Source organism: Clinocottus analis, unplaced genomic scaffold (genome assembly GCF_023055335.1).
Source record: "Clinocottus analis isolate CAN_PGR_092001 unplaced genomic scaffold, fCliAna1.0.p SCAF_14, whole genome shotgun sequence".
NCBI lineage: Eukaryota > Metazoa > Chordata > Actinopteri > Perciformes > Cottidae > Clinocottus > Clinocottus analis.
Window position 1 is genome coordinate 15,192,827 of NW_027175865.1, and position 26,633 is coordinate 15,219,459.

The 26,633-nt window shown below is 40.2% G+C and overlaps 2 protein-coding genes across 2 annotated transcripts; one reads left to right on the forward strand and one right to left on the reverse strand.

Moving 5' to 3' along the window:
- Positions 1-10,071: 10,071 nt before the first annotated feature.
- Positions 10,072-12,527, reverse strand: LOC137785103 (uncharacterized). Its single transcript, XM_068576143.1, has 5 exons — positions 12,443-12,527; positions 12,290-12,312; positions 11,611-11,725; positions 11,353-11,520; positions 10,072-11,183 (listed from the first exon to the last, which is right to left on the reverse strand). Exons 1-5 carry the CDS (start codon positions 12,443-12,445, stop codon positions 10,557-10,559), a joined length of 936 nt encoding a protein of 311 aa, XP_068432244.1. The 5' UTR covers positions 12,446-12,527; the 3' UTR covers positions 10,072-10,556.
- Positions 12,528-22,126: 9,599 nt separating this feature from the next.
- Positions 22,127-25,769, forward strand: rpl14 (ribosomal protein L14). Its single transcript, XM_068575757.1, has 6 exons — positions 22,127-22,281; positions 23,086-23,187; positions 23,270-23,364; positions 24,520-24,619; positions 24,989-25,042; positions 25,674-25,769. The coding sequence occupies exons 1-6, from the start codon at positions 22,279-22,281 to the stop codon at positions 25,731-25,733; spliced, it is 414 nt and encodes a 137-aa protein (XP_068431858.1). The 5' UTR covers positions 22,127-22,278; the 3' UTR covers positions 25,734-25,769.
- Positions 25,770-26,633: the final 864 nt, after the last annotated feature.

The window sequence follows — 26,633 nt, forward strand, 5'->3', positions numbered from 1 at the left end:
GAAGCCAAGGGACCGCACAACCACCATCTAACTATAAATCAAGGAATCTCTATCTGTCTGCGTGTCCTTTGCATATCTCGAAAGCCATTCATCCGATCCGCTTCACACTTGACAGGGTGTCGTGCTCCATCCCAAGGACAAACAGTGTCGAATGTGGGGAAATTTGGATACAGAACACGTTCAATATCAATAAACTCTGACTAAACAAGCGATAGCGCTCTGTTCAGAAGAGGGGGCGGGGCTTCAGGGCCCTGCAGACTGAGCCTTTTTACGAGTAGTGGCTCATTGGCTGCAGTTCACGTTTGCTGCTGGATGCTGGATAGAGTGACGCTACAGCCAAACTCTTCTTCATTTCCCAAGAATTAGAGCTTCCCGAACGGGCACCGCACAAGTCCTAAGAAGACCCACAAGTTCTGCAAATCAGTGCTTTCCACAAGATGTTTTAGATCCTCAGGGGCCAACGTCTGGCCAGCTAAAAAGCTAGATGTGTTAGGTTTTGAAAGATGTTGTTTTGAGAGGAGGTGTGTTTGCGAGTGTGTTGTGCTTGATCGACTATCGGGTCTGGCCATCGCACCCACACTCGTCATCACACTTGATCCACGAACTTCCTCAATGGGAACATTTTTACTTCCTGGATCCACAAAGTGGCAAAGATGGTGGCTTGTGGTAGATGATGGTCGAAATAATTGTTTTGCAAGTCACAAATACGCCCCAAGCTTTGGGTGTCACGTCCTGATTTAAGTTCGAAGCCAAAAACCAACAAATCTCAAGTCCCACATTTTGTATTTCGACTCCGACACATGTCATTCATTTGATGGGAATCTAAACTATAAAGGCAGAGTTACAGTGAGTAGGGAATGATCAGCCCTTTAAAAAGCTAGCGCTTTCAAATTAACTTCAAAACATTTTAATTTAAGTTGGTCACTTAAACAAGCTGTAAACACAACATTGACATACTTATCAGCTAAAAGTTGCTTATCTACACATCAGCATTCCCTCAAAATCAAGTTTCCGGTCACATATTTAAGTCCAAATTTCACTCTTCGATTAGCTCTGTTTTGCCTTCCCCAAATTCCTGAGACAAACGTCTCGCTCTTTAGTCGCTAAATGCTCCTCTATAGTCCCCACTCACTTTGTGTCTGCTGTTTGGTGCTGAGCAGGTGTTGTACAGTGAAGGTTAGAGAGCTTGTTTGCTGGAAACAGCTGACAGCTGGAGAAGAGGTTGATGAAAGCAGAATCTGATGGTCGTAAAAACCAAAACCATGAGCTAAAAGAGGCTGAAAAGCTCCATGGAGCTGAGGGGAATGGCAGCGATGAGTGATAAGTCTCTGTGGGTTTAGTGACGTGTTTAATATTACGTATGTCATCTGTTGAGGAGGGTATCAAGTCTTCCAGGTCGGTGCATGTGAACTCAAAAGTCAAAGCCAAGCAGCAAGTCTTTCGTTATTCGGTCCAGTCCAAAGTAAACAGAATCATCACTTGAGTCTGACTCAAGTCCAAGTCACATGACTTGAGAAGGTTCAAGATGTCCCTTCGGGAACCTGCGGGCGAGGTCGCGGACGCTCCTTCTGCAACCACTCTGAGAGCCACGTATTTCCAACCTCGCATCTCCCCGCCGGACAACATTCCTCCCGGAAGCCGTGTGCAGCAGCTCTTCCCAATCAAACAGAGAAATCATTTGTAATGGTATTGCACAGAGCGGGCCTGTGTTTTGTCTCGGCGAGAAGGCCTCGGCCGTTGCCAGGCAGACGTTTGGGTTGGAACGGCGTGCGGTGGAACGCCACCCTTCCATCTGGCTCGAGCTCTGCGGACTACAGGAATAGAGTACTGAGAAAGCAGGGAACACAACTCCCCTTTCAATAACGATAGCATGATTGAGCAACGTTCTTCCTGCACCTGCACGTCTTTTCTTTTATGAGCGCACCAGAAGAAGGAGAAGAAGAAGAAGAAGAAGAAGAAGAAGAAGAAGAAGAAGAAGAAGAAGAAGAAGAAGAAGAAGAAGAAGAAGAAGAAGAAGAAGAAGAAGAAAAAAAAAACTTGTGCAATAATCATCCGAGGAATTTAATTTTGCCTCGGCTAAACCACTTGACATGTTTGCGTTGCACCTTTAGAAACGGAGTCGGTCACCAGGGATTTTCATTATGAGCAGTGCAAGACGAACCCGAAGTGTGAGGCTGGCATGAAACATCTTGTTGAGTGAAATACAACAAACAGACTGTGGGGATTGTAAATAACATTTTAGGAGTGATAAACCATAAATATGTACCCTTCATCTTAGACAATGGACTTCTATCTGGATAACAACCGAGATTGCAATCATATCTGAGAAATAGTCATTGACGATGATTCAAAATCAACAATTTGCCAGAGTTTACGTAAGGCTCTGCTGAATCATTTAACGCTTTAAAATGCCTATCCAGAGCAACAAGAAGGAACTGCACTCTTGTCCGCGCTTATCAACTCCAACTGTGGCTAAAAGCATGCCGTACCACTGGAAACGCTGCCGCGTAATTGCAGATTCCTGATATATTAAGATGCTGACTGTGAAACACTCAGTAGATTAACAGATTTTCCCCCGTGCACCAGGCAGGCAGGCCGTTCCCTCCCATCCTGCCCTGTCTCCCTCTTTAAGTATCAGCTGTCTGCTGCCAAAAGACTGACTGGATATTAATAGCAACACTCCCAGAATCTAAACCACATTTGTTTAGGTCAAGGCTGAGCTCAGCGTCCATTAAACAATACAGAGAAACTCAAACGACTCTGGCAGCGCAAAAGAAAAAGGAATGAGAGATAAACTAAACAGATATCCGATGTCCTAACTGCGTCCGATGGAAAAGTCGATTGAAGAGGTTAATCATTTAAACTTGGTGGCGGTGAGTGCACTGCAGCCGACAAGGCGTCAGCCGGCAACTTGGAGTCTCGCTGCTGAGCGCCAGCCAAGCGTTGCCTTGCAGCAGGAAGATTAACTGTAAAACCAAGAAGGCAAAAGCCAGTTAATCCCCCACGACCACTTCAGATGAGACACTTATCATCGTGTGCAACACTTAGGTAACAGCATAACGTTGTTAGTAAACGGCAAATCAATAGTTCACGCTAATAAATAGATGTTTACTAATCATTAGTAATGCTTTTATTCATGTTTATTTTGCCCAGGAGTATGGGGGAAAACAATGAACTAATAGATGGCTCCATGTATCTCCCTCAGTTGATTACTTTTAAAATGATTTTAAGAAAAATAATGTTTGAATGTGCAAATAATGCCTTAGCTTATCAAATATGTACTATTTTGCGATAATTTCATTGGTTTTTTTTTACAGTAAAATTACGTCTGACTTCATTTAATAATGATGGTTATTTTAAAATGCGCCGAAAATACATTTTCCTAGAAGATTGTGTTCATGTTGAGTTTCAGAACTTTAAAACAAATATAGTTAGCTGGTGGGGCAATGCTCATCAGGGGCATTTCTGTGTAAAATAGTGACATCTAGTGCACAGGCCTCAGCAGACATGGCAAATGAACATTGTTCAACTGCATTGATAAACCCAGTCATGTGAACACAGCTCCAGCTCTGCAGCTGAACGAGTCATTTCAGAGATTAATACTTTGTCAGAGCACAGCGGGACTTTCCGTTCAAAGTGGCAGAAAAAAAAGGTCAAACATGGGCAAACCCGGAGAGCATGACGTAACACGAAGGACTGAGTTTGTTCCATCTGACTGTGACTTTGTGACCGGTACCAAATGTCCAGAACATTCTCTTTAAAAGTCAAGCCTTGTTTTTCTCAGAGTGGAACAAAAACCAACAGGAAGAGGATTTGCTTCCAGGTTGATTCTCTAGAAAGCTGACATTTTGACTTGTCACAGCAGGAAAAGCAAAGGTTTAACTCATAACATTAATTCACTTTTAAATCTCCCTAAGCCGTGACAGTGAGCCTACACGGACAACACAAAGGGCACATCTGAATGAATTTCACCCATCATTAATGCTATTAATTACACCTTTCCTCTTCCTGCTGTGGCATATTAAAATGGCAGAGGTTTATTTCCCACTGGAGATCAATTAAGCGTTAAGTTGGTAAAAACTAAACAAGAAAATGCCAAATCAAAAGGTGATGCTCTGTCAAGCTCTGTCACACGTTGCTTATGTTGCCCTGAAGTGGCCACAACCTAAAATATGTTTTTGCAAGTTTAAAGCTGCTGTATACAGGATTGGGAGAATTTGAAATTGCCTCTCAATGGCTCTCAACATGGCTGAGAAGGGGGCGCTCAGCTCATGGTGCTGACAGGCGTTGTCATCTGTAACCGCCGTATGAGAGGCGCGCAGAGCATCGGCCATGAGCTATCCAGTAAGCTGACTAGTGAGCTAACTAGTGAGCTAATTAGTGAGTTAACCAGTGAGTTAACCAGTGAGCTAACTTGTAAGCTAACTAATGAGCTAACTAGTGAGTTAACCGGTGAGTTAACCAGTGGGCTAACTAGTAAGCTAACTAGTGAGCTAACCAGTACGCTGCCTAGTAAGCTAACTAGTAAAGTAACCAGTGTGCTACGTAGTGAGCTAACCAGTGAGCTAACTTGTGGGGCACGCTCTCGCCAGTAATATCTCTGAGCAACTTCTGTCTCTGCTCAGATGGATATTGCTCCTCTATATTTTTACAGAGACAATCGTTGCTATATTAATGCCCTGAATATGGTATTGCTGCTTTAAATCTCTATTTTGGTATGTTCCCATCATAGGTCTGATGGAATTAAAGTGAGATACAGGTGTGAACTCAGCCAACAGTAGTGTGGGTTACTTCAGAGCGGCACAAGAGGAGAGAGGAAAGCAGCGAAGTCTTCTCGGCCCTCCTGTAAATGCATCAGCTGGCCCCCAACACTAGTGAAAAGTCATGATTCTGCTGTTCAGGGCTGAGCTGTTTTTATTGGAGGTAAGGTCGTCGTAGCAAGCTCTGGTGGCGGTTTAACGAGTGGTCTGCTTCGGCCTGAGAATGCAGGGGGGAAAGGCCACAATATCCCTTCACGAAAAGGTCAAATTTTAAACTGTGTGTCTGCGTGGCTGATAGTGAACACACAATCAGAGTCAGCATCACTCCCCTGTTTCAAATGAGTTGTTGTGAGACCAACTCTTCATAAACACCGCAGTGTCTGGATGGTCTTAAGAAGGAAACAAAAAGAAATTAATTTCTTGCTGTGAAATAAAATCACCCACATATCCTTTTATTTGATGGCGCACATCTCTGTGCAGAGGAAGAAGGAACCGACCTCATTTGAAAGTGATTTAGCTGCCAAAGAGAAATTGTGTGCTTTCGTGGCGCTGCATAGCTGTTCTGAGCTCTGGGCAGCCCAGTGTACACTGCCACTTACACACACATACGCATACACCAAGCAATTTTCAAAGTGAGCCCCTAAATATAGCCATAGCACAGTGTTATTATCACAGCAGGGGCAGTGCACTGTTATCTCTCACCCTTCACTCCCATTGTTTTACTACTCCAGCAGATGACAGCTTCACAAGGGCTGGGGCCCACTTGCTCTGTATATGGCCTGTTATATAAGACCTGCACTGACGATAGTTAGTTCACTGTATTTTCCAGCAGCAACACTTTATAAATTATTTTATGTCAGGTTTTATGGGGAAAAGAGGGATGTATCCTCCCACTTTGTACTACAATCACATGTCTCACATTGTTCTTTGTTCTTTGTGTTTTGTTCTTAATCAAGAACGGAGTTAGCCCTAAAGGGAGGGAGGGGGGGGAGGCTGGATGATGCATGAAATTAAAAAACAACATCTCCATCAGCGTCTCTGTGAATGAGCGTGAGAATGGCATGCGGGTGGTGCTACGCATAAAAATACACCAGTGCAGGAAAACGAGAGACATTAGAGACCATAAGAGACAGCTGGGCTCTGATTGGTGGGGTAGGACAGGCGTCTTCCACGCACACACACACACACACACACACACACACACACACACACACACACACACAGGAGCATTGTGTTACTATCCTTTCTTTGTCACAAAGCAGCGGCATGAAAATGTCCACCAAGGGCTTGATGAGTCACATACAGACGTGGCCATACTGATGGGCATGATGGGAAGTGGTTAGTCCGGAGGCAGCGGCCTCATCAAAGCCCCCTGCTGCCTGGCCTGGGACTGCCTGGCAGTCTGGATCAGTGGTCGCAGACAGACGCAGCAACGTGACCCACACACACAAACACAAACAAATATTCATTCACAAAAGCTATTATTTAAAACACTGGATGTGTGTACGAAGCACTGGCCTGTTTCAGCGTGTCCCAACAACAAATAACTTACTTTGCTTCTATTTTTGTCACACAAACAGACAAAACACAGTCCTCATGTTGTCCCCGGTGTTTACACCCAAACAAACACACTGTGGTCAGTCAGAGGGATTGGTACATTACAGGAAGAGCTTAGCATTAGAGCTACAAAAGGTTCTGCGCTCACAGAGTAGCAGATTGCCCATGAGCACTACGTTTCTGAGGGGGGGAGGATCTGATGCGATGGCTCGTCAGAACACCTCAGAAACAACGTCATGACGCGTCTTCCTACGAAGCTATCGCCAGTAGCGTGTTAGCTTAGCACGACTGGAAACGGCGGCTAGGCTAGCAGCTCTAAAAGTATCACATGTTTAATCCAAACAAAAAAATGAAGTGTTGAAATGACACATTTGGGTTTGACGGGGAGTCGTTCAGCCTTTTTCCTGGAATGAAAAAGTCTTCTGGTCCAGTTGTCACTGCAGGCAAACAGCAGAGACACTTACTGCATCTTGGTAATAAAATATAAGATTTAATTAAATCTGAATATTGGTCCCTTTTGAGGGATGTGAAAATCGGACAAATCCAAATACTTTTTGCTTCTAAAGAACTTGGTCTATAGGCAAATCTCTGCTAGAAAACATCTGCAGTAGGATAAGATATTTATATATTATATATTATATCACCACTATCAATTGCTGGTAGATGCATTGTTTGAAAAAGATTTTTTTTCCTTGCACCAAAAACAAAAATATAATTTTGTCTTAGCAACTTCACTTCACCCTGATTAAAAATTTAATTTGAAATGTTGAAATGGCCTCAATGTAGTAAAATCTTATTTTCATTCGACAGCAAAAGTTACTGGCTGCAAATGAGGTTACCTTTAAATAGCTATTTTTCATCATATTAGCATGTGTATTGCTTCAAGTGAACCTTTCTAGTCACGCACCCGCAAGCTTCCATAGATCATGTGTGTGCGTGATGTGATGGCACATGCAATGTGGAGGATAGAGAAAAGGCATTCCCCAGCTACAAACATTAGCATGTTAAAGTATCAACCACAGATGTTTGGCTGAGTAAATGATTGTGCAAACTCCAGTAAAAGATAGTTAGAGAACGAGTGGGTATAGCTGCTGGACAGTTAATCATACTGCAAGTGCAGTCACAGATGACGGTGTGCGTTAATCATTGGAGCATCTGTTTCACTTACAAGCGCGCTTTAATGCGTTAAAGGGTGATTAAACAAAGCCTACATTAGATCAGAGATGATCTGTCAAACAAGCATGACTCAGATTTTCCAGACGTGCAAACACCAAGAGCAGCTTCAGTGAAAATATTACAGTCTAACTGCAACCATCTGTGTGTGTTTATGTGTGTGTGCACGCGAGTGTGATGCGGCATCCGTCTTCTCTCACAGTAAAGAGAGACTGAGAGTGCCATCAAGGCATCCGCTCCCCGGCCGGGTCCTCACACTTCTGCGAGGCGTCAAGTCTCACCTGTTCAAACACAGATAAGAGCTGCGATTTACATGAGGTTTTAGGAAAAATGAGCAGTCCCGTCTCCTGGACGTCTCCGCGGGCCAGAGTTTTCATCAGGTCAGACAGGATTTCCCCCACCGGGAGCAGTCGGGCTGCACAAATATAGAACTGGAAACAAACATGTTATGGGAGAGAGGGACACAGGAAAAGCCAGACAAAGCGTCTGTGACGTCAAGGCGTCTTATAAATGGCATAAATCAACACACAAGTATACAGACCGGCCTACGCAGTGATAAATGAGTTTGACGACATTGAAAAGAAGTGGTGGCTGTTGAAGTACTGATTGGGTTTCCTCCTGGACCACAGCTAGTCACAACACTCTGCACAAACCTGCTATGCTATTTTACTTTGTTTGCATGTTTTTTGGGGGGGATACATTACTTCATTTGAAGGCAGAGGGTGTGTATATATATATATATATATATATATATATTAAACTGGTGATGATTGTGAATTATTTGCACTTCCTGCTGAACTTTGGTCTGCCAGAGGTGAAGGTAAGAAGAAGAAGTGACCTGTATGTGAAGCTGGAGGAGCAGAACAGCCATGACAGTGAAGTGACATCAGAGAGGATGTGAATTATCTGCTTAAAGTCTCTCGATGATTCAAGTGTGTCTACTGTGTGTGTTATACATCTACAGCACATAGACAATGAAACGATGACTTTACATTTAGGGCTTGTTTTGAACTGAAAAGGGTTAGGCTGCCATCTAGTGGGAAACTTCTGTCACTGAGACAAACGAAGCAAAAGACGATATGAAATCCCTTTTCAAGTCTGAGTTTCAGTGTTACTCATTGGCTTGTGTTGAGTATAAAGAAGATGTGTTAACAGTTTGATATGATTGTATTTCACATGTATGAGAAGCTTTAAGTTCTTTTATCTCCGGAGGATTTTATCTTGTCACATGCTGCTAATGAAGAGAAGAAACTTTGCTCTCCAGCTCACACTGTACTTTCAACATAGACATTTTTATATCGGCTTTATCGGTGCAGAGGTACAAACGTGATTCCTTTCACCAATCTATGAGGGAATGTATTAGTTTAGAATGTATTAGTGAGTAGTTATGTTATATTTAAATATCTCTGCAACGCATGAAAACAGATTTGTTTCAGACATTATGTTTACTCTGCTTTTTTTTTTTAAAACTCACTTTTTATTTAGTTTTCAACGACATATCAACATGGACTTTCAGACAGTCACATTCTTTGTCAATTTCAGTTGTATGTCTAGGTACACATGATATTCAGGTACAGTTTACAACACACAGAAAGAACAATCAACTTCAAATGGTAATCATTCCAAGAAAATAAAAAAAATGGAAAAAAAACAAAGATGGAGAAATAATAATAATAATGAAAGGAGGGGATAAATAAATACAAATTTAAATAAAATACTTAATTAAAATAGGCTGAAGAACCAATAATTGTCCAGTCCCACGTGTAGTATTGTGTGTGCTATGTATGCCATCCAGAGAAGATTGTGTATATAAGTACTGTATATGACCAAAATGCTCTCGCTTACTCTATGCACAGAGGGCCAAAAAACATATAGTAAACACCTCATTGTAATAATAATGCAGCGACAGGGCTCCATCGTTTACTAAATATAGGCTTCTGGAGCCTTAATGAATATGTGATTTGTTTACTCTGCTTTTAACAACTGTTTCCATTAAGCCTGATGAATAAACTCAGTTTCTATACATGGCATCTGTAAAACATGTCTGGTCCCATGAACACTTACATAACCAGTGGAACTTAGACAGTGTCTTATTATTGTCATTGTAGCTAAACCATAGTCCAACGCTACTTTACTATGTAGATCTGTATATGTGTACACTTTAGTTATATATTATTGTATTTAACTCTGCTATATGCTCTTTATCTCCAATAATATTCAAACATTATCGGGTTGAGGTGGTGTGTTTGAATATTTACAAATAGTGTTAATAGTGTATACCTCCACAGAACCCGCTCAAGGTTTACCTTTACTGTGTTAATAAGATTGTTCAGACCTTGTCGTTGCAGAAATACACTTAATTTATTTTTGGGCGAGTCATTTACAAGTAGAGGCCTTAGCCAGAGGCCGAGGGTTCAGGAGATACCCTGGTCCTTGATGGAGTCCTTGATGGAGTCCTGTATGTCACGTTGTATACACTGGCAAAGCATCACTTCTTCAGATGAGTTGCAGTAAATAAAACCAAAACAAATGATCAATCTCTTTGGTTTTATTGGGATTGCCATGATCGACACATACACGTTTGTATATTCTGCCTGCTTTCCACTCAGGGAGCTGACAGCCATGAATGCATCCCTGTTTTATCAGGTAAATAGCTAGATTATTAACAATTAGCGTTGATTAAAAAACAATACAATACATTTAAAGCTGTGATCACACTGTCTCCAGAAAAAAACAAAAATACATAGTTTTTCTCTGGTACTGGTTATCTCCCAGCAGCTTTAAGACGCGAATAAAAGTTCAAATATGCTCAACTGGCAGCGCTCCTCAATGTCACGATGGACCGAGGCGGCCCATCAAATCAAGCAAGAGGCGGGCTTTACTACTTTACCATTGACTTGCTGCCATTTCAGTGCCTATAGATGAATACAAGGAGATAATTTGCATTTTACGGATAAATAATCACAACAAAAGGAATTGTTGTTCACATAACAAAAGATCACAGGAGTTGTGGAGTTACTCATCAATATTTAAGCTATTCAATCATGTCCCCTTTTAAGATCAGACTCATTGAGGTGTGTAGAAAGTGGTATTATGCCATATAAATTCATGAAGCCTCAACCAATTGGTGACATCTGTCTTCACAAGCCTTTCAACCTTGACCCTTCCCTCATCCGAGTACTTTGTAGATCTTGGTCGTGCTCTCTCTTTGACGTCAGCCTCTTCTTTAAACAAGTTGCTCAAACTTTCAACTTCGGCACAATTGCCATATACCCACTCTGTAAGTTCACGTGATGTCAAACCAAACAAATTCTGACATGATTTGCAAGGAGGCTTGTCTGTGTCCTCGCGGAGGTCAAACGCCTGGCACCTGACACTCTCTGGAAGTTGGAAAGTTCCATCGAAGTTTTGGTTCTTTTTCTTTGTTGGAAAGTAGGTCATCACTGCACCAGCTACATACTCGTCCCAGCTGCCAAGACAGGACGCAGCAATCATGATTTTCCTAGACATAGGGCCAGCAGCGGACATGGAGACCCCATAGTACTTGACTGGATCTTTAACATCGGTTCTGTGAGAGACACAGATGATGGAGGAGACCAGGTCCTGTGATTGGCTGAGCTCCGGATCACTGATGAGCTCTCGCACAGCACGTATTATTTGGGTTTCGTTCTCTCGTCCAGTCACGTGGACAATCTGCAAGAAATCACCGATGTAATCAATGCATGTATCATTTACTGAGTTTATGAAATGCAACGTGCTTTAAGTATAAACTGTAATATATGAAGATGTGTAGGTGAAGTAGACATTATATGCAGCTTTACAAAGACAAACTGAATTATCTTTTGCCAAACTATAACCCTACCATGTCGAGCACACATGAAAACGGACTCCGCCTTGGTAGCTCAGAGGAATAGAGGACAAAAGGCCGAGGGAAGACGTCCATCAAATCATTTAAGATATTTCCCACAATACTTTCTGGTGTAACTCGTGGCCTGTGGATTCTTCCCAAAAAGAAGATGGTGTGAAGAATCTGTGGAGTCGAAACACATTCAAAGATTTGTCGTTTTGCATTTTGAGAGGCTACAGGTCAGAAAAGCAGGATGCATTTCTTCAGACATACCTCATCCACTAGAGCTGTGACATCAGGTGAAGCTTGAGTAAGTAGCTCCAACATTTTATCGATAAGCAAGAAAGCGTTCCTCCGGAATAAGTCTTGTCTCAGAAATTCTTCTGCTCTAAAATGATAAATATCAAATGTTTTTAGAAGGTTGTAAAGCAATAATACATTTGTACTCAAAAACAAATAAATAAATACAAAGGCTACCCATCTGTTATTGATAAAGTACCAATATTACTAAATTACACATTACTTAATTAAAATCAGATTTCCAGTTGTTTTATAAATACCATATGAATCAGAATCAGAACCATTTATTGCCATGTATGTTTTCACATACAAGGAGTGTGTCATGGCGGGTGGTGCATAACATTAAACAACATTAAACAATAAACAGAGGGAAATATATATATATATATATATATATATATATATATATATATATATATATATATATATATATATATAATGTGAAGGTCAAGAGTGTAATGTGAAACCGAAAACCAACTTTTAGTAAATAAACAAAGTAATCATTTTCAATTAGGTTAAAAACTACTTTCCAATCATGTATTAGCTGCCACCAATATTATGAAAAACTAATTTAATAGTCCTTTTTTTTTACTTTAACTGAATACTGTTAGGTTGCAGTTGTTGTAATGACTTTGAGAATCAGTTCACTCACCTGCGTCTTTCCTCTGGATCCGCCTGAAGCAAATAAGAAACAACACACGACACATTACAACAATTACTCACTGACAACCAAAATTAGTGATGTACAGATTCATAATAATGATATAAAATAGTCGCAAAGGAAAGAGTTAACGCAGCTGCTCACCATGGTTCAGTCGTCAGTAAATTAAACCGAAAGGAAGAAAAGAATAAGGACCACTCCTTAGCTGGTTCACTGGTGTCACGTGACACATTTATTGCGAAGTTTATTTGTTCGACTGCAACGTCATAGTCCTGTTTTTTAATGTAACCGTGTATAAGAAACGCATGGTCATCAATACCTTGCACAGGATGTTCATAATAGGTGTGGTGCCACGCAGCAAAACATTATGCAAGAAGAATACTGAGAACGAAACTTAACTTTGACTTCTGCTTTACTGGAAATGTTTTAGGACTGTAACTCGTGGTGGCTAAAACTATATCAAAAACAGGTTTATTTGGGTTTTGGAAACTATTTAGATGTGACTGCTTTTAAGTGGGAGTGTTGGTCCCCCTCTTTGTATCATTTGTGTTATCTGGATGTTTTCCACGTGAAGTTATTTTGAGTAATCAAGCTAGTCACTAAATTCAGTATAAAATCAACGTCCTCGTATCTTTGTGGTGTTTAGTGTTCATTTCAGCCTCCATGGGCAGCGTGAACATCTGCTGCAGTCCAATGGTTTAGAAAAATAAAATGGAATCGGATTGATAAACCTGTGAATCATTAGCAAACTACACATTTATTTTACAAAGCAAAAAAAATCACTTATTATCCTAAGAGGGCTTCTCAATACAATTACAATACACAGGACATGCTCAGTCCCACCCTCACATCGGTACAGTGTTGGTTATTTATATGATACTTTTTACTTACTGGTTTGAACGCCTTCCAGGCTCTTTCCTCACAAGACGAGACGTCATTTCAAATAATCTATTTACTCATTTGGATCAAAACAGCTTTAACAACGAAACCAAATGTTTGATGAATAATTCAGTTTATTTATTATACACATATAGCCTCTGCTTGCATTTCTTTGTTTCATCCTTAATGTTTGTGAGTAAATGTAATTTACGTGTTTAGAGTCACATTGCTATGCATCGTGGGCAATTCCCCTGAGCAAAGTCTGCATCTAATGCTGACTTGCAGAAAGTCACACAAACACTCGACGAGTTTGACAGTCGGGCAGCCCTGAAGCCCTGAACCCCCACGGAGGTAGCGGGAGCTTCAGCCTGGGAGTCCGGACGGGTGGAGGTTGGCATCGGGCCTTTGACACCTTCGGGAGAGCAACAGAGGAGGGATCCCTCTCCCAGGATGGACAGACGTGCAATAGGTTTCACATTCAATGCATATGACAAATCAGACAAATCCTTCATATGAGTAGTAAGCAGAATAATGATGAACAAACAAAGTATGACTACTAATAACAGCAGCAGTGGATACAGTATTATAATATGAATAAAAGCAGTAATAGTATTGGTAATAGCAATAGAAATTGATAAACCATATTAAAACAGATAAACGTAATCAATGGCCACAGTAATTTACCTCTGGGTTATAAACAAAATGAAATGTAGTGGGTATTTTTTACATTTTTACAAAGGTTTGACTCAGCTGCAGGTTCCTGGAGAAAGGGTTGGAAGGTGAGAGAGAAAATAAACCAATTAGATGACTCAATATCAAATGAACAAAGTAACAAATGATGGAACAAGTGTCACAAAGGTGACCGTCGAAAAAGAGCAGATGAGGTCCAAGAGGTGTTGAAGGTCAAGGGGTCATAGGCTCTGACCTGGAAGGTTTTTGATTTTAACAACTCCAGTGATAGAGAACTTTAGGGCTACTTACAAATCGTAGAATATCACGAGCATACAGGTTGTTTTGTTTTGCTTGATGTAGGATAGCAATACATTCAGAGCAGGAATAAAGTATGAGCTCAATCTTTACTCTGCAGCAAAGACAAAAATACCAACCTGTGTTCTGTTTGATGGATCTGAGATTCTTCAGGAAGTTTGATCTTTTTTCTGTCACCAGTCTGTCGTGGGTTTTGTCCAAAAGTTGCCCCACTGGACCCTGCTGCACTTTATCCCAGTCTTTGTTGGTCTACACACAAAAGACAACATAACAAAAATTAAACATCATCAGTACCTGCTGGTGATACACCGTCGGTGTCCACAATCATATCTGTAACTTCTTACCATATATTGGAAGGCCTCCCCTTTGTAGTAGGACTTGGCTGCTGGATACTGTATCCCCTCGTCATTTAGCTGCATCATGCTTGAAGCCACTAAATGCAGCTCCTCTCCATCGTAGGCATACACCTTTTTGTCCTCACAGGTCATCAGAACGAGCTGGTCACACGGGTACGGAGTCCCCTTCACCACACCCAGAACCTGCATGTTGACTATATCTGGAAGGTAAAATTTGTTCCAGCCATTCACCACGTTCTTCTCGTGTCTGTAAATGGTGTCATGGAGGTTTCCAATCGTCCATATGGCACCAGCTGGATTCTTTAAGGACACAAACTCTGACACCCCTGTCGAGTGATCTGAACCTGCAACACATCCAATTTTCATTGAATATGGCAAATCAATATCATAGCAAGGTTGTGTAATGTGTGAGGCAAAGGTGTGTGTAGTGTACCTTCTAGAATCAAAGCTGCAGACCTGAAAGGCAGAAAAGTGAAAGTTTACAAAAACAGAACTAAAATAATAACTTTGTCATTTATTCTCATGGCGCTCCTGTAATGTTACCAAGAGAAAAAAAAAAATTAGGAAAAAATATCTTTGAAGTTTTTATTTCTTTGGGGCAGTAATAACAATCCCAACAAAAAACCCACAGTTCTATAAATAAAGGCCTCTACCAAACAGTTGAAGTGTCACCATGGTGAAAGTACCAAAACACATACAAATACAAAAAGAGTAGATTCAGTCAAATATTATGCTAACGTATTGCAATAATGAACAGCATAAATGTTAGATACACTTCACACTACTGATGATATAGGTGAAACACAGAAAGACATTGCATTTCTAACATTTCAGTCTCAACACACCTCATTCTGTGCATCATATCCACTTTATTCCTCATGGTATGCTGCAGAGCATTGCTGGTTTGTATTCAAACAGGAAAATGTTGCATTTCTGACATTTCCATCTTGACCCACCTTTGGACACAGACTGCACCTCCCACGGTTGTCACAGTGAAAGGACCAATGTCCACAGTTGTCAAAACACACATCTGGTTGTGGTTGTGAGGGTCTTGGGGTGTAGCGTTTCTTGGTGGTGATGGAGAGCAGGACGATGGTCGGCCGACTTCGGGTGCTGGCTTGTTGACTCAAACTGTGGGCAACTAGTTTGTTCAATAACTTCAGCAACACAAACAACATGGCGCAACGTCTTCCGTTCCTCTGAAACCAAGTGGGTACACGTGCGCAGTGGTAAACTCAGTACACAGATCATCTTTAACTGCCAGCATACAGGTGAAAATCATCGCTGTGTGGCTGTTGGGGTCCACAGGAATGGGTTGTGTAAAAACTTTGTTGCATTTGTAGGTGAAGCTGTTGTGTTCATGTCCAACTTAAAAAGCAACTTTGAAGTGAGGGATGACTGTTGAGGAGAATGTTTTAGAACCACCCCAGATGAAACCTGACACGCAAGGTTTCGGGTTATCTCTTTGACTTGTAAAAAGACTGCTTTTCTGTCCATAGAGTTTAGCTGCCATTTCTTTTGACACATTACTGCCATAATACGTTTTAGAGACTCTGAGGCACATGTAGGTGAGTCTTTTGGGAGCTTCTGAATGTTTATTTCTTCAAAGCCTCTTGCAACTGATCTAGCTTTAAGTACAACACCATCAGGTGTCTCCTTGAGTGTGCACACCCACCTCGTAGAGATGCATCTCTGGCCTTCATCTTTGACCTCTTCAAAAGACATCCTTCTTTTTTCAAGTTGCTGTTTGTCTTCGTCAGGATGGCTAGCACATCATTTGACATGCTCAGATGGGACCACTTGAAGATTGTCTACTCATTGTAAATCAACAGAACCGGTCGTGCCAGTAATTTCCTTAGGCTCCAAATTATACCAGTCTTGTTCGAGTGGCTTTTCCTGCCGTGCTGAGGATTTATCCAGTGTATGCTTGGCCACTTCCACTATCTGTGTATGTGACTACCTGTCCAGTTTTCAGACTAAGGGCTTCGAAGTTGTGGATGTTGTTCTGCGATGCATCAGATTGACCATGGCTACCTCCTTCTGGCTGTCTTGCTGTGTGAGAGGGTTCACCGCTATCCTCACCATTTGTAGGCGTCTCTTCCTCACTTTCAATGTCATAGTTATTCTCATTAACGCCAGGTTCTGGTAATGTGGTATGATGATCAGTTGCTTTAAGCTGAATGTCCCTTTCTTCCAGCACTGCTTGTGGGCGATCCAAGTACTCATATTAGTATTTTCCAGACCTGGATGGCTTTATGGTGAGAACTGAAGGCAGATTTGGGTTTTGTGCAAATACTAGCTGGTATGGGACTGCAGCACTTGTGCATCGAGTTCTTTGCCATCTGGAGTTCAGTGAGGGTTTGATGTTGCCTTCCCAGCTGCAGTTGTTTTTACTTCAATGTTGAAGCATTCAGCCATGTCCCTCATATCTTCGTTGTTGAATTCCCCCCCCCATTGTCACTGAACAGTCTGCTTGGAGGACCTTCAGCAATGTATAACGTGCTTCACAATCTCCCTGGGTTTCTTGGTGGTGACGATGCTCCCTGCACTGAAGTGGTCAATTGCATGCAGATATCACACATCGTACATAGGGAAACCCACCTCCGGCTTTGGTTTGCTCTATCTGATGCACGTTTTTTTTTTATAATGTCCTGAAGGATTGTGGTGCATTCTTCAGCAGCATTAGCAGGCTAGTAGTTTGTTCAGTCTGTTAACAGAGGCTTGTCCAATTTGCTTGTGTAGTTTGCACAGAACCTTCTGTTTTTCTTTTGTTGTCATATTTTCTGTCACAGTGAGAACGTCATCTTCATTCTGGAGCTCATGTTCGTCATATATATATATATATATATATATATATATATATATATATATATATATATATATATATATATATATATATATATATATATATATATATATATAGATCTATCTATCTATCTATCTCTATCTCTATATCTATCTATCTATCTATCTCTATCTCTATATCTATATATATATATGCACACACACACACACATTCATCATCATATATTACATTCAGACATTTCATTTGAACAAAATGAGTAAATAGATCATTTAAAATAACTTCTCATCTCGTGAGGAAGACGTTTAAATCAGTGAATAAAAAGTAAAAAATAAATACACAATTGTACACAATATTGTTTTATGTAGTCAAGGGATGTTGCAGCAAAGTGCCGTCCCATTCATGTTTACACCAGTTCAAGCCCTGACAGCCTCTCAAACTCAACCACTTAGCAGCTAACGCCAGTAAATCGCTGTTCAGGGCCAAACTCAACAATGTAGTCGACCATAGAGACACCACAATTCTCATGCGATCAGATTAAAATCTGTATACACCTCTTACCTTTTCCTCTTTAAAAAAAACATCTCAATTCCGTGAGAATTTTTTTTATTTTTTTTTTTAACTGTTCTACATCCAGAAGTTTTTTTTTTTTTTTTTCTTCGTTTTTTTTTTCTTTTTTCCACAGAAAGCCATTGTAGTTTAACAAAAGAAACTGAAGTTAATCAGTAAAAAAAATCATTTAAAAATGATACAAAACCGTTCACAAGTCTGAATAGAAATGCTTCTATAATATACTTCCCTTGTGCTCTCCTTTGTAAGCAAAGAAATTAAAATACATAGACTATGAGAAACAAACTCAAACCCTCTGTTGGGTGTGGATGTGAATGTTGGTCCATTAATATCACGGTTCATGTGCTGAGCAACGAGCCTCTAGATCCACAGAGCAGCATTATCCTCCATATATACTGAACTCCATAAACCATTATTGCAGATCATTGCATGTCCAAACTGTTCGGTCTTAGTTCCGTGAGAAGTTTAATGATTCCTTCATCGGCTTTCAAATCCTCTGAAATCTGAATACATTTACTTAATTTTCATCAAATAGTGTCCACATGTCTGAAGGGAACATTTTCTTGCTGACTTTCTCTGAAGAGGCAGGCTGAGAAGGCATACTTCTTAAAGACACAGGTTTTTTTTACGATAAGATACCTCAACCATTCCCTTTTTTTTCAAATGTGTTGTAATTTGCGTACATTTGGAAGACCAGTCCTAGTGTTTGGCATGAACCTGTTCTTCGATCCACATTCACACTCCGTCTGAAACTTCTAATTTCACTTTATTTAATGGGATTCGTCAACATGGGCTCTTAAATTATTAAATATAACCTAATAAATCTGCCTTTTCCAATTAGTCTCTAAAATGACCCTTAAGAAAACTCAAGAAAACAGGTTCTTACTCGTAGCTCAATGAAGTAGCCGCCATTCTTCTCACCATTGTCACCTAGAAAAAAAATAATTGTATTGTTAAAAGAAGTGGTGTAAAATACTCAAAACATTTACTTGAGTCCTGAAAGTAATACTACAATATTAATATATTATATTACCATCATAGATTTGTATTATTTTCTTATAAGACAAAAGACAAAACACTAAGCCGGGAACAGCACAAGGACAAAAAACGGGTAATATAATGCACCCCTAAGTAGAAACTATACATGTTGATAGAAACACAACATATTACACTTTATGAAACGAGTCAAATGGTATGCTGGTCTATTCATGGAGTTACGGTACGGGTGCTGTAACAGCCCAAAAAGCACGAAGATAGACCTGTATCCATGCAATAAATGGTCCAATTTGATAGAATAAGTCCAAAACAACATTATGCTCTACATATACTTATTTGAAATCCAACTATAATAAAGTCGGAAGTAACACTACTGTGCTGTTATTAATTTAAAAAGTCGGTTTAAAGTTAAGATATTATCAAATAACATTTGGTGCATAACAATAGACAACATTAGACGATGTTATGCACCTCCCGCCACGGCAAATTCCTGGCATGTGAAAACATACGTGGCAATAAATAAATCTGATAACCTTTGATCTAAAAACATTTCCTTTGCTAAAGCTAAAATGTTGACTAGATTGCTGTTCAGGATGATCCAAGACAGCTCAAATGACATTTATATTTGTACTTTGATTACAAAAACTCCTTAGTAAACTTCATGAATATGAATGCCATTCAAGCTGACTTTGCCTTTTACTTTTCTCAAAAACTATACAATAAAATCACATGAAAGGTCAGATGTATATACACACAAGAATCTATCTATCTATCTATCTATCTATCTATCTATCTATATATATTTCCTGTTGAATAATCCATTGATGTGACTCCACATTGCCTTCAAAAGAAAAACATTCCGATTTACACCGTTTTATGTGTGTTAAAACATTAGGTCATTTGTGATTCTAGCAGACTCCAGAAATATATAGTTTAAAATATCGTACGGCTGAAGTCTATGCTTGTGTGCACGACATAACAAAATTCCGTTCATGAAATGAGTCACTGCAGCAGTGTTTTTCCGCACAGTGTTTTTCGAACCGTGTTTTTCGAAAAACACTGTGCGGAAAAACACCCTGTTTACAAAACAGAAAGTTTTTGTCTTTTATTTTCACTGAACAGATAGGAAGACATTAATCGAAAGCGTGAGGAAAGAGCTTAAAGGTTAACTTTTATTAAACTACATCAAAAATAAGAATAAGCTGCTTACCGTAGATGAAGAGCGAACGAAGTCCGTGCCTTTATTCACGGAAATGTCGCTCTTATTTCAGGTCAACTGCGACACTCCCTGCATTCACGCCCTCATCAGATGCTTCTTCTTCTTCTTCTTTTAGGTTTATTGGCGGTTGGCAAACAACTGTTCGGTGCATTACCGCCACCAACTGGTATGGAGTGTGGGTCAGAATGTCTATTACTAGCCCTATCAAAAATATATATGTCAACAAAAAAATAAATAATAATAAATATATATATATATATATATATATATATATATATAATAAAATAAACATACAAATTTAAATACTTATATATACATACATATGTACATATACATACCCATACCTACGCACATACATGCACAGTTTCAACAACCAAACCATAGCTACCCACCAAAACAAACCAATCCAACCGAAATATACATAAACCCATAGTTCAAATCCTGTCAATCGTATGTGTTACCCTAAGGTACTGCAGTAGCGTATTGTAGCATCCGCTGGAGTTACTTTGTAGTACACCCTTCAACTCCCACCGTACCCCCTCCTTGCGAGGTTTCTAACAAGCTGTTTCCTTTCATTTTCATACTTTGGACAGTTTAGCATAACATGTTCTATGGTTTCCTTCTGCCCACAATGGTCGCATGTGCCTGTATTATGCTTCCCTATTTTCTCTAGCCTGCCGTTCAGCCCAGTGTGCCCAAATTGCAGCCTTGAGATGACGGTTTCTTCTCTCCTGTTTCCTCCTGCACATCTCATTTCCCCTACTTTTCTCTGAATTCCATAAAACCGTCGCCCTTTTCTGTCCTCCTCCCATTGTTTCTGCCACCTTTCCCTCAACCTCATTTTAATAATCGCCTTGGCCTCTGACTTACTTACATTGATTTCCACTTTTGTACAGTTACTCTTTACGGCTTCTTTTGCCGCTCTATCCGCCATTTCATTTCCCCTAACACCCATATGTGCAGGAACCCATACAAACACCACTGCGCTAGATAGGCTGTCTACCCTTTCTCCATTAACTGTTAACAATCTTAACAATCTTTTCATTCTGCTCACTTCTCCCCCATACATACTCCGTTTAAGTTTATCAAGGTCCTCATCAACAGGAATACCTGTTATCACCCCACATATCACTTGATTCTCACCCACTAGTCTTTTTTCACTTATCACTTTTTTACATATGCTTTCTATTTGCATAGCTTTGTTTTTCTGTTCTTCCGTTTGACATATTATTAACAAGTTACCATCCCTCAGGACTTTTGCCATTTCCACCTCTCCGATCTTCTTTTTCACTTCCCTAGACAAGGCTATCGGGCTAAGACCGACATGCTCATCTTTTTCATTTTTGAATTTAAGGATTATTTTAAAATCATTTTAAACTCTTTCTCACAAAACCGCCAAAACTTCACAGCTGCTCTCCACCGCGTGTCACCGGAAGTCCCCGGTTCTTCTTCTTCTTCTTCTTCTTCTTCTTCTTCTTCTTCTTCTTCTTCTTCTTCTTCTTCTTCTTCTTCTTCTTCTTCTTCTTCTTCTTCTTCTTCTTCTTCTTCTTCGGTGTTAATGGCGGATTGCAACTAGCTGCATCTCATCAGATGTTTCCGGTACAAATGTGGTGATAACGTCTCGACAGGGAATATTACAAACAGGAACTCTGTTTTACTGATAGTTTGTGTGTTTCACCTTTAATAATCAGTGTAAATAAAAAAGATGTCGTATCCCACTATGTTTCACACATTTAAATGCATTAATGTAGCCTACATATTACTCTGCATTAGTTTAAATGCACGTGTGTCGCCCATACTTCACTCTCAATTAACAAAACAATACATATGAAGCCACTTCTGTGGAACTCGTAGCATATTTTCGTTGTGTTTACACATCCAGCTGCCACGTTACGTTTGAGTATAACACGTTTGTTAATTCCGATATTTCCCGTGTCCTCGAAGACAACACAGAATCGTTAAGTGGCGTCCGAGTGCGTGTTTCACATTAGTTTTACAAAACATTCAGCGTACTTTGACGAAAGCTTCCAATAGTTTAAACATTGTTTTATCAGGACGCGCACGTATTAACATAAAACCAGGACAGACTGCGCATGCGTACCGTATAAGCGGAAGCAGTATCTGCGCTGGGCGGAAGCTGCGACGGCCTTTCTGCTCTCGGACTGCCATCATGGTAGGTTCGCCGTGAGAGTTTTAGAGATTCTATGTCGAATTTCTTTTCACATAACTCATTGTTCTGGAGCAACAATATTCGTGTGTGTCTTTAACGCCACCATAAGCATGTTTGTGATGTGTCTGATGCGGGCGCGGAGGTTTATATGCTCATATTTAACGCTCGTGTCTGTAAAATGTCGGCTCGTGCTACAACAACGTGGTCCGTCGGGCGGAGCGATTTCTGCTCGGTTAAGACAACACTTTGCACCTCTCTGGTCTCCAGGGCATTGACTTATATCACGCATTTACGACGGTATTACATTTAAATATTTGTTATCATGTTTAATATGACTCTATTTTCGTGAACGATACGCTAGTCGTTCGCCATCGTGAATTTAAACGTAAAGTAAGCTAGTTGTCGTTGGATACCATTTAGCCTCAACGTAAAGTACGCTGGTTGTCGTTAGATACCGTTTAGCCTCAACGTAAAGTAAGCTAGTTGTCGTTAGAGACCGTTTAGCCTCAACGTAAAGTAAGCTAGTTGTCGTTGGATAATTTAAGCTTAAACGTCACGATACAAGCCGGTTATTCTACTCGGGCTCTAAACCAAACCGCTAGTTTGTCCCATTAAAAGACAACACATTGTCTAATGTATCTGCTATTATGTATGTTGTGCCAACAACAATAATTCCCCCAGTGTGTGACAGTAACTGATGTTACAAAGTGCCGTAACGATTCACGTGACGTCATATGGCAGCCAACATCCACTTTCAACACCAAGTCACTTTCTGATGTGCTTTTCTCTCTCTGGTGTCTTCCTCAGGTGTTCAAACGCTTCGTTGAGATCGGCCGCGTTGCCTACATCTCTTTCGGACCCCATAACGGCAAGCTGGTGGCCATCGTAGACGTCATCGACCAAAACAGGGTGAGCGCCCTGAAGGATGGTGGATAAATCGGTGTTAACCCGTCTTTCGACTTGTTATTTATTTGTGTGTTGTGCTTTCCAGGCTCTTGTCGATGGTCCCTGCACAGACGTGAAAAGGCAATCCATGCCCTTCAAGTGCATGCAGCTCACAGACTACGTCATCAAAGTACCCCACAGGTGAGTGGGTGCAGGCTGTGGCTTCTTTAACACGCAAACAATCCAGTAATTAATATATTCACTGCCAGAAATGATCATGTGTATATTAATTTCTCGCCTTGTATTACCTTTAATTTGCAAAGATTTTTTTTTTCTCACATAATTTCAAGTCTTGGTGAACTGAAGTAAAATGGGCCTTGTTTTAATATTAACTATTGTCGTAGTAATCAAGTCTCTTTATTATGTGAGTAGTCTTTATACTTTTAGCAATCTCAAATTGCTAAAAGTAATCTTTTAGCAATCTCATTTGCAATTTAGCTAAAATTGCAAATGCTAAAAAGCTAAAAAAAAAAAAAAAACATTTAACACTTGTACGGTCTTATCTCACCAGTGCAAGCGTGAGAATATTTATATAGACTTTTTTTAAATGGTTAAATGCATGCACGACTTAGGCCGTGTCTACTACCGAACACTTTACGAAGTACACTGTAATACAGTAATACATCTGTAGTGCACTGTGTCGCTGATAAAGTGACGGACGCAAATCTGTTCGCGGCACCCGCGAAACTAAAACTGACAAAATGGACGCACTTCTTACCCTATTTTTGTCCCTTGTGTTCCCCTTTCTCCAACCTATGTTGAAACTGCGACACCTCCACAATCGCGGCAGCAGGATATAAATAAATTAATAAAAAGCTGGCGAAATGGTTCCTCCTCTTCCGCTACGTAGCCACGATGGCGTCTGTTCAGTGCGAGTAGTGTCCATCGCTTTACACTACATTTTTTGACCGTTTGCAGTGCGCCATCCGGGTACTTTGAGTGCACTGAATTCTGCTGGTTTTGTCCATGTGGCGCACTAAGCACTGAAAGTCAGTGCTCGAAGTGCGCAAGTAGTAGACACGGCCTTGGACTATAGTGCACGAGTTGTGTGTGTGAGTTCGCACAGATGTTTTGGTCATTGTGGTCACGGACAGATTTGTGTTCTTGCTGTACTGCAAACATGTACTTCAGATCACCTTTAATGCAATGCTTCGTCTATTAAAACACGTCCACTTGACTGTCGTCACATCACCAAGACACAGGGCCTAAAGTGTCAACATGAGTCGGGTGTCTTTTTGTGACGAAACCTTCATGGTGCCTCCGTTATTTGTACTGACGGCATTCAATGGTTCACAGTGCTCGCCAGAAGTTTGTGAGGAGAGCCTGGGAGAAGGCCGAGGTCAACCAGAAGTGGGCACAGAGCAGCTGGGCCAAGAAGATCGAAGCGAGAAAGAAGGTAAAGGCCATGTCTGGTCATAATCAACATTCTGGATATAAAGTGTTTTGTGAAATTAAGACATGTTACAGCCGATGGTGGACATTTCTAAAATATGTCTTTCTTAGATCTTGATAAAGGGACCATGACACACTTTGTTGCGTCACATACAGTACATACACGCAGGGGTAACGATCTTGTCTCCGGTCTATTTGCACTTACCTGATAACTCAGATGGATAACTTTGGTGTCGCTGACTGATCGGCTTTTTTTGGAGCCACTGTTATCAACATTATCATCTATAAATTTGTCTTTCCTAAAACTGAATTGTGGTGAAATAGTAAACTACTCGGCTAGAGTTACTGACTATTTCTTTGGTTGTCTTTGCAGAGGGCCGCCATGTCTGACTTTGACCGCTACAAGGTGATGAAGGCCAAGAGAATGGTGAGTGCAGCAGAGACGAGATCACTGCATTAAGGCTTTTTATTTCTGGCTTGCATACCTGGAGTACAAACAACTGAGGAAAATTATATTTTGAATGTGAGCTTACATATAAATGAAAGTTTCTTTACCTCATTTACCAGGTTTAAATAGTTAATATATTTATTCATCTCCCCCGTTGATTTAATATACATTTATTTATTCAATGTTTTTTAAATGTATAAAGCTTGATCATCTTTAGCTGTTCACATTGTGTTCCTCCTTTGGCTAATTGTTTAATTTTGGCTGAAACACACGGCTCAATGTACATTTTAATGAGAACAACCTGGTGATTGAACATTAATTTAATTATAACGGTTCCACTTCTGAGATTGTCTTCTCCTGCGAGGCCTTTTATCCATCAACAGCTGCAGCTAAAAAAAATGCATTATGTGTACATTTACTTGTGACGCAGCGTTGACGTGTGCCGTCGGTGCTCATTCTTAGGCCGACATGATTAATTATTACGTAGGAATAGTGAATGAACAAGAAGGCCGCTTCATTTAACCTCCAGTTGAAAGGTCAATTTGTGTAATGATCCCACAACTGTCCGAGTATTTTTAATTAAAGCACTTTGTTCTTTTTGTTTCCGCAGAGGAACAAGATCATCAAGCATGAGGTGAAGAAGCTCCAGAAGGAGGCAGCAAAGAAGTGAACAGTGCTCACTTAATAAATCTCCTGTTCAATTGTTCATCTGTGTCTTCTCGTCTGTTTTATTGTTCCACCTCTGGTGTCATTCAGTGTAGATATCCCTTTGACTGGACGGTTAGTGTCACCTTTTATATGTTAAAATACACACATTCTGCTTGACAGTTAGTTGTATTTTGTGGCACAGTTCTTTTTTATTTTTATTTTAATAGAAGATGCTTAAGTCAAAATGAAAAAGTCCCATGAAATGACTTGACTGGTTAGCGTGTTGTAATTCTAGTCTTAAAGTGGTCGTACATGTTAAGAAGCTCGTCTGATATGCAGATGATGTTTTCAGCTCTGCGGTTTAATTATGATTAAACCGAAGAATGTCTTAAATTTATTTACTTGACTTTATGTCACTAAATTCAAAACAGAAACAGTTTATTTTATCTTACCTGAAAACAACTTTCGTGTCTGTTTGCATAGTGTTTAATTTACCATTTCAAGCTATACAGTTCATTAGATCGTTTGAATCCTTTTGTCGACAGAATGAACCAGACGAGACACATTTTAATTTAGTTGTATTTTCGGGACAGTTTTTGCTTTGATGTTGAACTTTATAAACTTTACTTTTGATAAATCTCCGTTTTAAAATAAGTTCTCTCAATGCACAAAGAAACTGAAATGGCAAGATTTATATATGTTGAAGAGAACAACTTTAGATTTATTTAAACTTAAGTGCAGAGTCCAGAACATAACGTATTTTTCTTTTCCTGGACCACAGACTTCACAGTCTTGGGTGTTTTGTCTTTATCGAATAATTTGAGTGATTTCATGCAAAGCAAAAAACGCACAAAATAAAATGTTAGTAAACATGTTCCTCAAACGTCCACTAGATGGCAGCCGCAGCTACAAGTAGTATTGA

Excerpts from the sequence above, each read along its gene's own strand:
- rpl14 (XM_068575757.1), top strand. Across the intron at positions 23,188-23,269 it reads ACGTCATCGACCAAAACAGG|GCTCTTGTCGATGGTCCCTG; the intron begins GTGAGCGCCCTG and ends TGTGCTTTCCAG. Across the intron at positions 24,620-24,988 it reads AGATCGAAGCGAGAAAGAAG|AGGGCCGCCATGTCTGACTT; the intron begins GTAAAGGCCATG and ends TTGTCTTTGCAG.
- LOC137785103 (XM_068576143.1), bottom strand. Across the intron at positions 11,726-12,289 it reads GATCCAGAGGAAAGACGCAG|AGCAGAAGAATTTCTGAGAC; the intron begins GTGAGTGAACTG and ends TTATCATTTTAG. Across the intron at positions 11,521-11,610 it reads TCACAGCTCTAGTGGATGAG|ATTCTTCACACCATCTTCTT; the intron begins GTATGTCTGAAG and ends TCGACTCCACAG.